We start from the raw sequence: 15,162 nt of genomic DNA on the forward strand, positions 1-15,162 counted from the left end.
CCCCACTTTCAGCAATATTATTTTTATTGAGAAGAAAAACTAAAGGTGTTGTGTTTTACAGATATGGAAGGGCAGGAAGGATACCACATGTGTTCCCAGAGAATAGCAGCTGGATTGGAACATTAGTCAGCCTACCCACAGACACACAGGGAACCAGAGTGGTTCAGATGGTGATGAAGTTACCATTTCCCTATACTCTGGTTCATGGGGGAAGTTAGCATATTCCATCATGAAGATAAGTCACTTTTCCACTTGTTTTCCTAAGGGCAGAGACAGAATAACAAATGTTATGAGTCACACATTCACATGTCAGGAGTAGTGGTCACCTCAGTATAGCCCATTAGTACAAACTACCTTAGAGGGAAACTAAGTTCCAGATATGCTAAGGGATCTGTATAAGGTTACACAGTGGCAAGGCTAGAACTAGAAACCAGATCTTTTCACTCCCAGATCAGGACAACTCATAGAATCATATCAGAGTCAGAAGGGATCTTAGAAGCCATCTAGAACAATCTATACCTGAATAGGAATCTTTGGCAAGTGGCCATCCACTTTTTTGCTTGGATACTTCCACTGAAGAGGAAAGTGCTCCAAGTGCTCCAAGATGCCATTCAACTTTCAAACAACTCTATTGTTAGTGTGTGTATGTGTATGTATATATACATATATACACATGTATATACACACATATATACATATATACAGCAGAAAAGAAGATAGAAACAAAATAGTTGTCCTCTATGCAGAAGAGGAATTACTTTTTCTGCTTGGTCCCAGAGGGCAGAACTAGAAGCAGTGAGTGTACGTATATGTATGTGTGTGTGTGTGTATATGTGTGTGTGTGTATACACACACAACACACAACACACATACACACATGTATATATGTGTATACACATATGTATAGGTACATATACACAATCTACATATATACGCACGTATGTATGTGTGTATATATATGTATGGGTATGTGGATATGTATATATATATGTGTCTGTGTCTATGTATATACACACATATATGCATGCATACACACATATACACATACATATATACACACAGCTATGTGGCCCTCTGGAACCAAGCAGAAAAAGTAATTCCTCTTCTGCATAGAAGGACAACTATTTTGCTTCTGTTTTTTCTGTTGTGCCATACTGTTAAATCATGTTGAACTTACAGTCCAGTAAGATTCCCAGGTTTTTTCCACACAGACTACTTAACAACCATTCATGCCTTCCCTATCTTTTATTTGCAGGTGATTTCTTGAGCCCAAGGGCAGGACTGTATATTTGTCATTTTAAAATAGCATCATGTTAGATTTAATCCTTTCTTGAAATCTTTTGGGTCTTAATTTTGTTGAATATGTTAGTCATTCTTTTAAGCTGTGTGTCACCTGCAAATTTTTTTAGGCGGTAATTTTTGCTCTTAGCTAAATCATTGATAAATACGTTGAATAGTACAGGATGAATGAGAGAGCTAGAAGGCTCTTCACTAGAGATCTCTCCGGATAGCTAGCCATCACTCTTGAGGCCTTCAATTCAGGTAGTTCTGAATCTACCAAATTGTGTTCTCATGCAGCCTACAGGTGTCTAGCTTATCTACAAGTCTTTCATGAAAGAATTTATATGCATATTTCCATGAGAGGCTAGTCTGATAATTCAATCAGAAAAGGAAGTGCTATGTGTGTATGAAGCAGTAACCCTCACCATGCCTTTCCTTCATCCCCTTTCCATACTCACAAGTTCTCTGTGCACAGATGACATCCATTGCCATAAGTTATGTAGTTAGAACCACACACGGGGAAATATGTAACAGGGCAGGGAATAGCTGACACTGGGAACTTCTTATAAATGTTGCAGTCCTCCTAGAAAAGAGGAGGAGGAAGGGAGAGCTTGGATATTTCATATTTTGATTCTCAGGCTCATGACAAGTCTGAAACTCTATGTTTAATGTCCCTTCAGGGTTGGCCTTTATGTATCCTTTGATATTCTGTGAATCTATTTCACCCTTCCCTTTATGGGGAGAGGTGGACCATAGACCAGGATACATCTCTGTGTGGCAGAAGCTGAGCCTCTAGCTCCTGCCTTTAATAATACCCTGCAGGAAAAGGTGAAGTTGGCAAGAACAGTGTATTCTAGAAAATCCTCTTCTATCTGTCCATAAGATTTCCTAATATTACCAAGTGTCATTTATGTAATTAGGAGGAGAGGGTTTCACTCTTCAAGGAATTTTCTACAGGGATGGTGAGGCAGGGAAGTTACTTCCTCAGTTCTAGCTCCACTTTTCATCTCTGCTAACCACACACCATCTTGACACTTTATAAGGAAGGAAACTAAATTTCCAAGGAAGGGAAGCTACTTGTTCTCAGTCACATAACTAATAGCAATTAGAACTAAAATTTGAGCGTAGATCTCTTAGTCTCAAGGGTGAGAAATCACTGTATGTAATACCTCATACTATACTTTACAGAGAACTTTCTATATAGCAGCTTTGTGAGACTGCTAATGCAAGTGTTACTGTTCTCATTTTATAGACGAGAAAACCAAGTTTCAGAGAATGACAAATCACACAGCTAATACTGGACCTAGAACTCAAACCCAAGTCCTCTGACTCCAAGTCCACTGTAATGACACCACCTCTCCTTTAGGGATCTTCTTGATCCCTACAGTGTAACAGTGTTCTATGCTCATTAAATTCTTGACCAATGAATGGATGGCAGTGAAAAATAAAAAAGAAATGAAAACAATCTGCTTACCTTCCCTAAATTCTGACCAGGAATTCCTGAAACAGAGACAGAAATAGAAGTTCAGCTGAGACATCATTGTCCTCCTCCCTCAAATCAGTGACCAAGACTGGGGTTTAGGCTGTGCAAAGTATTAGCTTCTGAGCTATCATTATTGGTCTACAATTTAGGGTGAGGCTGGTCGCCTGGGCTACTTTTGTTCAGCCAAGTCAGTCAGCAAATTTTTTCTTTCCTCTATTATTGTAACAACAACGTTGCTTGCTGCTACTGTGGCTGTGTAACGCCGATAACACCAGCACATAGGACGGCTTCTAGCATAGGTCCTTTGATCTGATTTTCTAAGGAAAGCAACTTTAAGGGGTTAACAATCTTACTTTAATTAAACATACATATACCATTCACTTAGTTCAGGGGCAAAAGCCAGCACCCCAAATGTCAGAGAGAATACAAACAGAAATTACAAGTATACATTATATAAACAGAGCAAATAAACATGAATCAGCAGACAGGCTTCTATCTGTCTGTCCAAGCATATACAAACAGTCAGGAGAGAGAGAAGCACCAACATTTGGATTTTCAAAGCTGGGGGGAAGCGCTGCTTCAATGACTATCCAGAGTAGCCAACACTCTTTCAAAGAGTGTGACCCCAAAGGCAAAACACCAATCTCAGATCTTATATGTATATCTTATATGTATATTTCTGGGTCAAAGGGCATCACAACCATGCGACTCAAACTCATGTGAACTAGGCCTTCTCTTGATGTAAGCAGTTCATCAAAGATTCCTGATTCAATCAAAGATTTCTTAGTGAGGAGAAACAGTCCAAAACAAAGACAATGGAAAGTTCACTTTGCTTGCATTACATTTGAAGGGCAAGACTGATCAAAGGTACTTGATCACCTCAGCATTCCAAAAGAGAAAACAGTAAGTCCAACCCTGATTACCATTACAGTTATCTATACACATTAATGTCATGGGAAGAAAACTTGACTTGGAATAAAGAGACCTGGGCTAGGGACTGAGTTTTCACACTTACTAGTTCTGTGACATTGGAAAGATGGAAGGAAACAAGGTTTATTAAGTGCCTATTATGTACTAGACATTGTACTAAGCACTTTGCAAGTATTATCTCATTTAATCCTTGCAGCAAACCTGGGAGTGAGGTGCTATTATTTTCCCCATTTTATAGTTGAAGAAACTGAGGCAGACTGAGGTTAAATGACTTGGCTAGAGACATACAGTTAGTCAGTGTCTGAAGCTGGATTTGAACTCAGGTCTTTCTGACTCCTGGCCCAGGGCTCTGTCTAGTGTACTACCTGTCTGCCTCTAGGCAAATGGATAAGACACACGATGATTTGACCTCTAAGTCTCTACTTACTTATCTGTAAAATGGAACCATGTACACTATTTTCCTTATAAGAATATTAGGAAAGCACTTTGCAAACGTTAAGGGGAAGAGGAGAAGGGAATAAGCAATTATATAGCACCTACTATATGTCAGACACTGTGCTAAACACTTTACAAATATTATCTCATTTGATCCTCGAAATAACCCTGTGATATAAGTTCTCTGCTGCTATGATCCTCATTTTACAGTGGAGGAAACTGAGGCAAACATAGTTTAAGCGACTTGCCCAGGGTCACACAGTACTATGTGAGTCTGATGCCAGATTTGAACTCAGGTCTTCCTTAATTCAGGCCCAGAAAGCTGTCTACTGCACCACCTAGCTGCCTAGCTAGAAATAAAGACCTAGTTGTTTTGACCTAGTGGGAATCTTAGAGTTTATTTAATCTAACCTCACTTAATAGATAAGCTGGTTCTTTCAGATCATAAAATTTTAGAGCTGGGGGGAACCTTAGAACAAGCTCTTTCTACAGATGTAAAAACTAGGACCCAGAGAAGTGATTGAACTTGTTCAAGGTCACTGAGCCAATCAGTGACAGAGTTCCAACTTTCAGAACTCAGGTGTGTTGACTTGTGGGCAAGAATTTTCTCCACAGTGTCATATCTCTAAATCAACATAACCAGTCAATGCTAGGAATAACAATATAGATGGCATCTATGTAAGCTTTGATTATCACATCCCATATATGACTTCCTCCGATCCTCAAAACAGCACCGTGAGGGAGGGAGGGAGGATAAGTATCATTATCTTCATTTTATAGCCTGGGAGACAGCTTCCATGAAAGGAAGTTACAAGGCCCTGAAGCCAGGTCTCCTCATTTTCAGACCAGGACTCCTTTCTGTCCCTGTCAGGAATACTCATCCTGTTGAGACTAGTTGGGGAAATCCCAGGGTGAGGATACTTTTAGAGAAGGAATTCTATTTAACTCACGGGAGGCTAGGCAGAGATGAGCCAGGGCAAACAGCAGTAGAAAGCCCCCAGTGATCTTCATGGTGAAACTGGGAGAGTTGGAATCACTGGCAAGGGACTTCTCCACAGAGCGTAGAGAATGCATCCCCAAGAGTGGGATCACTTTTATATGACCACAGAAATATTCTCCACCTATATATTATAATCTTAGAGAGATACTATTCACAAGTGTTGGCACACCCTGGGTGGGGGACCTCCTGCCACCTAATTGTTAAGTCCAACCAGTCAGACAACTGGGTTATTAACTTTATTTGATGTAATGAATAATTCATTGATGCTTCTGAGAGTGAAGATCATGTCTTGTAATACTTCCCATAATTTCACATGTTTTTTTTCATTTAGAACTTTTGCTTTTGTTGAAATAAGAAATTCCAATGAGTTCTCCCATACAGTTCTCCAGTGAAACTCCCTCTACCAAGGCAGACCAATAACTGCTCTGCAGCTGAAATTCAGAGAATGGGCTGGAGCCATCAGAGATTAGGTGACTTACACAGAGTCATACTGTCAGTAGGTGTAAGATGCAAGACTTGAAGCCAAGTCTTCCTGACTCTGAGATTGGCTTGATATCTATAGCTGAGCTTAATTCATGGTGAATTAGTAATAGTGACATTTCTTTAATGCCTTGTGGTTCACAAAGCAGAGTGTGGTGAATAGAGTCTTAGATTTGGACCTAGGAGACCTGGGTTTGAGATGCCAGCTATCAGAATCGTTAATTGTGTGACCATGGCTCCTCTCTAGGCCTCAATTTTTTCCTTGATGAAATGAAAAGTGTAAACTCCATGGTCTCTTCTAGCTCTAATGATAATCACTATATCTAGGAAGGAGGAAGGGAATATCACTATCCTCATTTGACAGAGGAGGAGAGGTTTGTAGATATTCAATGACTCCCTATAGTCTCACAACTATGAAGTAACAGAAACTGGATTCCACCCAGCTCTTCTGTCTAGGACTCTTTCTAGTATATCACACTGCTTTTCTAGGAAATATATTATATAGAAAAGGGTTATAAGATATACAGTTATAGATAGGGGTCCACTTCAGCATGCATATCATCTGCAAACTTGTGAAAAGTTCACCTAGAACAGGAAAATTGCACTTCTAGAGATTCAATATTAATTTGCCACTGTCTTCTTAATATCTATCCTGCTTGTTCTTTCTGGAGGAGAAGGTTTAGTAAGTGAAGGATGAGGATTGGGGCAGAGAGAGGAGGAGGACTCTAAAAGAAAGACAAGAAAGAATCAAGGAGAAAAACTGGAATGGAAGAAGGATGTTGTTAAGACGAGAGAAAGGAAATTGAATATACCCATCAAGGTATTCATAAAGTGAAGAAGGGAGGCACCTACCACTAGAGTTCAGGATTACCACCAGCACTTTGCTACAGCAGTTGTCCTGGCTGGTTGGCCATAAGAGCTACTAGAGCAATGGTAACCTGGGATCTCTCGATCATGGACAGGTATCAGGTTGTCTGTGAACCTGGATGGGGAAAAATGACATCTTTATGTTCTAACCAAACTTTCATTTGCTTATTTTTCTGAGAAAGGATGCAAAGGCTCCACCAGACTTCCATAGGGATATAGTATACATAAAAAGTTGAAAACTCCTAGACTAGCCAGAAAGAAGAAATATGAGAAGTTTGGGAAAGTGGTCAGAAGCTTGGTGTAGAGTAAGGATATATATGTTAGTGACAGGAAATTTCAATATCTTGACATTTGCTAGAGCTCTCTTTATATGAAAAGTAGAGTAGCTATGTTTTCCAGGACTTGCTTTATAGTAGTAATCGTGTCTTTCAAAAGGTAGAGGAAATAACAAAAGGAATTGCTAGTCTGGATCTGATTCTTACCAGCTAGGAAGAGCTAGAGACTGAAGTAGAGATGTTGGTGAAGTTATGGGAAAACGACCATTCTGTCTTTGATTTTGTGATAGAAGAGAGAAAAGCTGGACAAACATTGACAGGTGCCCTGAATTTCAAGAGAGTAGATTCAAGAGGGTTATAGGGTAGAATACAGAGAAGGTCATACTAGGAGGCATGATGTAAGGGCGAGCAAAGTGGGACTTTTTTGCTGTTTTTTCTTTTGGAGTGCTTCTCAGCACCAAGGCAGTCAAGTGCCTTTGACTGAGTCTTGCCTTTGTTTGAATCAAGAATTTTTGATGACCTGCTTAAGTCACAAGAAAGACTAAGTCACATGAGTTTAAGTCACATGGTTGTGAAGCCCTTTGTGGGCTGACCCTGAAGAAGTGTATATATACTCTGAGGTTAGCATTTTGCTTTGGGGCTCACTCATTGGAAGAGTGCTCATGTGATTTGGCCAGATGAGACTATGAGTAGCTGTTAAGGAGCCCCCCAGCTTTGAAAACCCAAATGCTGGTGCTTCTCTCTCTGGTAACTGTGTATGTGTTGATATGGACAGACAGTTAGAAGTCCTGTTTGCTGATTTGTGTTATTTGCTCTGTTTATATAATTTCTGCCTGTAATTTCTGTTTATGTTTTCTCTGAAGTTCAGGGTACTGACTTTTTCCCCTGAACAAAGTGAATGATATATGTATGTTTAATTAAAGTGAGCTTATAAACCTCTTAAAGTTACTATCCTTAGAAAAGCAGATGTGCTAGCAGCCCTCCTGTGTGCTGTCGTTACTGGCCTTACCCTGCCACAGCAGCTTACCAGTAGCATTGCTGTTACGCATGGGAAACTCTTAAAAATGAATTCTGAAGATTTAAAGAGAAATAATATGAATAAGGAGGACAAAAAGGAGCTGTCTAGAGTTGGGGGAAGGGAAGGGCAGTGGGCACTTATTAAACATCTACTTTGTGCTAGGCACCATGCTAGGAGCTTTACAGCTATCATCTCATTTAATCCTCACAGCAGCCCTGGGAAGTACTTGGGAGGTGTGATCTTAATTTTACTGTTGAGGAAACTGAGGCAGACAGAGGTTAAATGATAACTAAAGGTGTCTGAATTTGGATTTGACTTCTTCTTGACTCTAGGCCCAGTATTCTATCCACTGTATCACCTAGCTGCATCTAATTAGGGATGGGATGATGTTCCAGCAGGAGATCAGGGAGGAACAGGTGGACATGTAGGAGAAGATGATAACATATATATATATATATATATATATATATATATATATATATATATATATGGTACTTATTATGTGGCAGGCACTGTCCTAAGCTCTTTACAATTATTATTTAATTTGATCTTCACGACAACCCTGGGAGGGAGGTGTTATTATTATCCTGATTTTACAGATAAGGAAACTGAGGAAACATAGGTTAAATGACTTGCTCAGGATCACGTGACTAGAAATCATCTGAAGCCAGATTTGAACCCACATCCTCCTGACTACAGGCCCAGCCCTTTAACTATTGTACCACAAGAAAGAGCAGTGCCAGAAAATCAAACAAACAGCAATAATACTTATTTACATAGTGGTTTAGTCTTTACAAAGTACCTTACATGTGGTGTGTCATTTTATCCTTACCACAACTATATCTCTAAGATCCTGAAGGCACTGGCAGAATTCATTGTTAAGCTCCCAGTGGTGATTGTAAAATTGTGGAGAATGGGAAAGATCCTGCAAGACTAAGTCTAGACAAATGTTATCTCAGTTTTTATAAATGAAGAGGCTTTAAATTATAGTCCAATATGCTTTATGTTGATTGGGAAAATTCTAGAACATATTAAAGAGGTGGTGAATTGAGAGGGAGATGATGATCCCTAATAATCAAGACAGATTGTGCCAGATTAGTCCCATTTCATTAATTTTAAAAAATTGTATGTTTTGTTTATATACCATGAACATATCTATCACCTTCTTCACTACCTGACCCCCCGGAATTAAACCTTTTTTTGTAACAAAAGAAAAACAGTTAAGTAAGAATAAGTGATATAGTTGTACTCTTGGTAAGGTCTACAATATTTGGCACTTAGTTTCCGCATTATCCATGTTCAACATTTTAATTAATGCCTTAGATGAAAGCAAAAATGATGGTATTAAATCTACAAATGCTGGTGGGGGAGAAGATAGATATCAATAATGGTGTCAAATCTCCTTCTCCAACCTCACCAAATTAGAGTAATGGGTGAGTATTGGCATTGATTTAAATACTACATTTATACTACATTTAGTTTCTAAAGATCAACTGCCAACTAGAGGTTATGAGAAATATGATGAAACACTTTATGTGAAAATAAGGTAATTTCATCGGACTATAAGTTCACTATGAGATAATAATGTGACATGGCACCCGAAAGACTTATCAGGATCTTGGCCTACACTAATAGACATAAAGGATCCAGAAAGGGGGCAGAGGCATGATAGTTCTGCTATCCTCTGTCTTCATCAGACCACTTCTAAAATGCTGTGTCTAATTCTATGTCATTCCCCAAGGGGAACATAAACCCCTTCCATTCTGTGGTAGTTTTTGTTTTGTTTTGCTTTGTATTTGTACCATCAGGGCCTAACAGACTGCCTGGCATAGATTACATGCTTAAAAAATATTTAGTAGAATGGGTTGGATTGGATGAGGGTTGTTTTCTAAGTTGTCAATGGTACTGGTGGAATCAATGGGACTTTTGGTAGAGAGAGTACCCAAGTTGATGCAATGATAGAGTCTTGACATATGGAATCTAGCATCATTATTATTGACGTATCTGAAACATTGATAAGGAAATGTGATAATGATAGCTCAAGGCAACGTGCTCTGAAGACATTTCAGTAAGCTGAGAAAAAAGTCATTTAAATTTACTCAGAATACTTTTATGACTTTGCAAATTGCTTTTCCTGCAAACATTACTCACCACTGTGGCATCACCTTTCACTATGCTGCATGGACACGTCTGACACTGCACACCCAGGACCTCACCCTTAAAAGTATTTTGAAAGGAGGCTAAATCTTTGGATTTACAGAGAAGGAAACTGACACTCGGAGAGAGAAAAGGATTTGTAGTGCTTATACTACAACTTTGTAGTTGAGACAGGGATATATCCCAGATCTCTGAATTTTCAGGCTAGTGAACTTTCTGGCCCCCCTTTCCAGAAACTAGCCTATATGGGTTCTGGGCAGCAAGCCCTGAACTTTTATGCTCTGTAATAGACATTATCTGGTATTTCCAGTTGGTTTCTAATTTCAGCCTAGTGTAGACTATGAAAACCCTGGTGTCTATTCAATAGGATGTGTTCTGACAGGTGTCTCAATTCTGGGGACGCAAGAGTGATTGGCTTGTTTATCTCAGTCAATATTTTCTTCAGGGAAGTGAGAATTTGCCTTGCCAGAATGACTGATTTCTTTCTTAAAATGTTAGCTCTTCTGTATTTAATCCCAGCTCTTCCATTTACAGGCCAGGTGACCTTGGGAAAGTCCCTTCCCTCCCCCCACCCCAAAGTTGTTTCCTATATTATTCTCACCAGAGGAACAATATATTAATCATAGCTTGCCTCACAGGGTTGTTGTAAGGGAAATATGTTACAAACTGTAACTCCAATTAAAATGTGGCAGCATGCTATAGTGGGTAGAGAGTTCAGAAGACTGGTTCAAATTCTGCCCCAAGACACTTAGTAGTTGTGTCACCCTGGGAACATCATTTAATAGCAGTGGGCCTCAGTTTTCTCATTTGTAAAATGAGGTTAGAATCTATGATCTCTAAGGTTCCATACAGTTCTAAACATAAAATTCTATGACTGTTATCCTGATTATTCTTAAGCTGTTATTTAGTTCAACCCCTACCTGAAGCACAAATCCCCTCTTTAACATCTCTGGCAAGTGATTATCCAATCTCTACCAAAACCTCCAATGACTGGGGGCTTTCTCTATTACAATGAAGTTCACTGTTGCACTTCTCTAATATTTAGAAAGTTCTCCCATATGTTATATGTTCAGAAGACCGAGGATGATAGGATCACAAATTTAGAGCTAAGAGGGCTTCCTGAGGTCATTTCGTAGTTAAACTCCCTCATTTTACTGCTGAGGAAACCAAGTATCAGGAAGGTGAACAAAGTCAGTTTTCACATTGTGGTCTTCTAACTCTACATCTAGCATTGATTCCTCGGCCAAGCTGCCTCTAGGAGGCCTATATTCTTCTTAGCATTAGTTTTGTTATAACCTTTTGACCTTTAGAAAGTCGCACCATCATTTTGCTCCTCAGTTTCTTCACTGTAAAATGTAGGATTAATGAGATGTTTTCTAAGATCTTCCCTGCTCTGCCAATCTAGTTTCCAAGGTCAACTTAATTTTATTACTGTAGAGTTATATTCTCTTAAAGGGAAAAAGAAGTGATCTTCAGAAGGAGTGCAAAGAAGCCAGTGGCAACTCGAGTTTGAGAAACAAAAAAATCATGGAAGTAAATAGTGTAAAGTAGGCACATTTTCTTTGATGACCCTGGCCAGGACATTTTTCCATTTTTAAAATATCAAGACTCTCCCTTATAAAGGGAAAAGAAAATCCCTCAAATTGATAAAGTAAGACAGAAAGCAACTGAATCATGGACTCAGGCTTGGAAGGAACCTTAATAATTACATAACTCTTCTCTGCCCAAGGTGGGTATCCCTTTGCCAAGAAGTAGTCCTCCTGACTTTTCATGAACGTCTGCATTCACAAGGAGTTCACTGCTTCATAAGGTATCGTATTTTATTGTAAATTGACTATATTTTTGGGAGATTCTTGAGTATAGTACCAAATTATACCTCCTGGAAATTTCTACCAATCATCCAAATTCTGCCTTTTGGAGACAACAGAACAAGTCTAATTCCTTTATCTCATGATAGCTCTTCAAACACTTTGATGAGATTATCATGACTTTCAAAGTTCTGTTTTCCAAGACAAACATCTCTTAGATCCTTCACCTGACCCTCCCATGACATGATCTCCAGGCCCTTTACTATTCTAGTTGCCCTCCTCTGGGATGTTCCTCAGTTTAGCAAAGACTTTGCTAAAAATAAATATAACACTTCAGATGTCGTCTGATGAGGGAAAAGCTCTTAACTTTTCATTCTCAATTCTAGATTTCTATTAAGCATAGCGGAGATGAAGTCCTGTGGTTGGCACATCGCCCACATTTGCTTTAAGGAGACTAAATCTTCTCTGGCTCCTATGAGGGAGGAAGTCAATGGAGCTTAAGAAGGGGACTGACCCATCTTCCTGTAACAGCCTTACCAAATCAGATATTTCTTAGTACCCCCAGAGACTTTCATTCATTTTGCACCTTATAGCTGTCTAATAAGCCATTGAAAAACATATGGGAATTAAGTAATTACCCTCATGGCCACACTGGCTATTGACCGATAGGTTGTGAACATAAGACGCCTTTTTCCCTTTCCTAAATTCTGAAGTTATTCTTTTTTACAGCTCCACTTGTAGCTCCTTTTGAATTGACTATTCAATTGTTCAATGGAGTTTCAAAATGGGCTCAGTCTTCCTAAGTAGCTGCTTCATTAAATTCCCTGCACTGACTTTGTGCAAAGACAAATTATTCTGTACAAATTGTTACAGTCTTCAGTAGCCTGCATTTAATGTACCATGTCAACAGATAAATAAGAGTCATTTCAGCATCTGAGAGATAATGTGTTCTACTTTAGGGTCATGCGACGAGAGCCCAAAAGGGGAAGTAGGAAGGGAAATTGCATAGGAGCAGAACATTTTGGAGAGAAAACATGGCCTTCTCTCTACTGTCAACTAAGGTTCTCTTGGGCTTCCTTATCTTGGAATTGTCTGGTTTCTCAGGTGAGCAATGCTTTTAGTCATAGGTGGGGAACCTCTGATTTGCTAGAATTTATAGGAAGAAAACAGTGCACCCCATTGCCTGGCCTGGGTTGCTCCTTTCGGTGTTGAGATCCCTGAGTATCCACGAGGAAAGGATTTGCTATGATGATCATTATAATGTGTATTTCCTGATCAAACCCCATACTGAAGAATTCTGCTGTCAGCCGTTCAATTTCATTTGACCTTAGTAAGCATTTCTTCTAGGCAGTGATTGGTACTTTGAGTTGAGGGAGATAGAGAGAGTTTATATAAACCATGATCCTTGCTCTTAGGGAACTTATGATTTAATGGAGAGCTAGATAACCATTAATTCTGAATAATACATTATGAATGCATTCTTTTTTTTAGTCCTTTGATTTCACAGCTAGGTAATGAAGTGGATAGAGCTCTGGGCATGGAGTCAGAAAGCCCTGAGTTCAAAGTTGGCCTCAGATATATCCTAGCTGTGTGCCCTTGCTAAATCACTTAATTTCTGTCTGCCTCAGCTTCTTAATCTGTAAAATGGGGATGATAATAATACCATGTTATCAGCCATAGTTGTTGTAAGGATCAACTGTAATACTAATTGTAAAGCAGTTAGCACAGTGCCTGGCATATTCTAAGCACTATATGAATGTCAGCTACCATTTTTTTCCCATTGACTTTCTGTATATAAACTTCCTCCCGTGATACAGATATGCAATTAATTTCTATCCCATAGTCTCAGAGAGATGCCTGAGGCACTGAGAAGGGTTAAGTGAATTGCCTCTGGACACACAACTAATGTGCTTCAGAGACAGGCATACAGCAAATACCCACTATGTGCCAGGGCTGTGCTAGGCCCTAGGGATACAATGATGACTATGAAACAGTCCTTGGCACCAAGGAACTCTGGTGTTCTCTACTAGGGCAAGGAGACTGAGCATGAATGTTAACCTTGAAAAAGCCAACTGATGATTTCCCTGGCTTACATGAGGCCATCTAATAAATATGAGGCCATTTTGTGAAGAAAGTTCCAGCATTTGAGAGCACCAGGAAAGAACTTGCATAGGAGGCAATGTTTTTACTGAGCTTTGAGGTATTCTAAGAGCTGGAGGAACCCGGGTCTTCTTGACCCCAAGGAAGGCCCCACATGTCCACTAGACACAGAATGTATATTAGAAGAATGCAAATAGAACTTTGTATCAGATCAGGAAGGGACTGGCAAGAACTACAGAGGAACTAGAGAAGGCATGATGGCAGAGTTGGCAATTTAAGTCAGATTTTCAAGGACAGGTAGAAATGTAATAGGTGAAGAGAATGAGGGAGGGCCTTTCAATCACATGGAATGCCATGAGGAAGGAAACAGAAATGTGAGAATGCTGGATATCCTGGAGGCGCAGAGGGTAGAGCAGTCTGAATGGAGGGAGAAGGTGTGGAGGGAGAATTGTGAGGCGAAGATAGAAAAAGTTGAATGATGCTGTATTGTGGTAGACTTTGAACTGTGGGCAAAGAATTTTTATTTTGTTTAGTAGGAAAGGTCACCATTACATGCTTTTGAGCAGAGGAGTGAGTTGACTGGCTTCACCTAGAATAATATTCTTGCAGTGACGTGAAGGAGAGATGGCCAAGTCAGGAAGACCTGTTAGTCACCTACTGAAGTGGTTCAGATGAGGAACTGCATTAGGGTGGAGGTAATGAGAATAGAGAGGAGGGAACAATTGCAAAAGGTATTGCAGAAATGAAACTACAGGATTTGGTAATAAGCGGTGAGGGAGAACAAAGAGTCAAAGAGTGTGCCAAGAGTATATAAACAAGGGAGACTGAAGGAATGCTAATGCTATTAGATGGAAATAATGAAATCAGGAGGATAATCATCAGTAGGAGATGGGGAGGGGGAACATAATAACCTTGGTTTTAATCTATGAACCTTCCAAAGTAAAACTACTTTGTGGAGAGAAAAATGTAGGTGGGTTGATACAGATTTGCCCAAGAAGGAGGAAACTATTAAATAAATAGCCAATCTTTCAACCTAATTAAAGTCTTACAGAATGCTACCTGGTGACTGCACCATTCCCTGGTCCTTTGCTCTGAGTATACCATATAATCCTTGCTACAAACCCATGGGCTCTTCAAATATTCAGGCCCCATAAAGGTAGAAACACTCCCGAACAATGAGAAGGTGTTGTCTCATTCTGCCACACCTGCCATCACTTCCCATGAAAGATTAAATTCTTTAACTGCTCTTGTCTTTCGGTTGCAGAGGTTTTCAGTGGGCTGCAGTCTTCAGTATTCCAAAAGGTAAGAAATCTACATATTGGGCCTCA

At 39.6% G+C, this 15,162-nt stretch overlaps 1 protein-coding gene across 1 annotated transcript; it reads right to left on the reverse strand.

The window, feature by feature from the left end:
• Positions 1-214: 214 nt before the first annotated feature.
• On the reverse strand, positions 215-5,179 carry SPINK7 (serine peptidase inhibitor Kazal type 7). The gene is made up of 4 exons (XM_036748547.1): positions 5,080-5,179; positions 2,756-2,781; positions 1,740-1,864; positions 215-260 (listed from the first exon to the last, which is right to left on the reverse strand). Exons 1-4 carry the CDS (start codon positions 5,138-5,140, stop codon positions 215-217), a joined length of 258 nt encoding a protein of 85 aa, XP_036604442.1. The 5' UTR covers positions 5,141-5,179.
• Positions 5,180-15,162: the final 9,983 nt, after the last annotated feature.

Source organism: Trichosurus vulpecula, chromosome 3 (assembly GCF_011100635.1).
Source record: "Trichosurus vulpecula isolate mTriVul1 chromosome 3, mTriVul1.pri, whole genome shotgun sequence".
Taxonomy (NCBI): domain Eukaryota; kingdom Metazoa; phylum Chordata; class Mammalia; order Diprotodontia; family Phalangeridae; genus Trichosurus; species Trichosurus vulpecula.

Bases quoted from the DNA above. Each gene is read 5' to 3' on its own strand.
- SPINK7 (XM_036748547.1), bottom strand. From the start codon at position 5,140: ATGAAGATCACTGGGGGCTTTCTACTGCTGTTTGCCCTGGCTCATCTC. The intron at 2,782-5,079 runs GTGAGTTAAATA...TCTCTGTTTCAG, and splicing joins TCATCTCTGCCTAGCCTCCC to GAATTCCTGGTCAGAATTTA. The intron at 261-1,739 runs GTGAGTATGGAA...CTCTGCCCTTAG, and splicing joins CATCTGTGCACAGAGAACTT to GAAAACAAGTGGAAAAGTGA.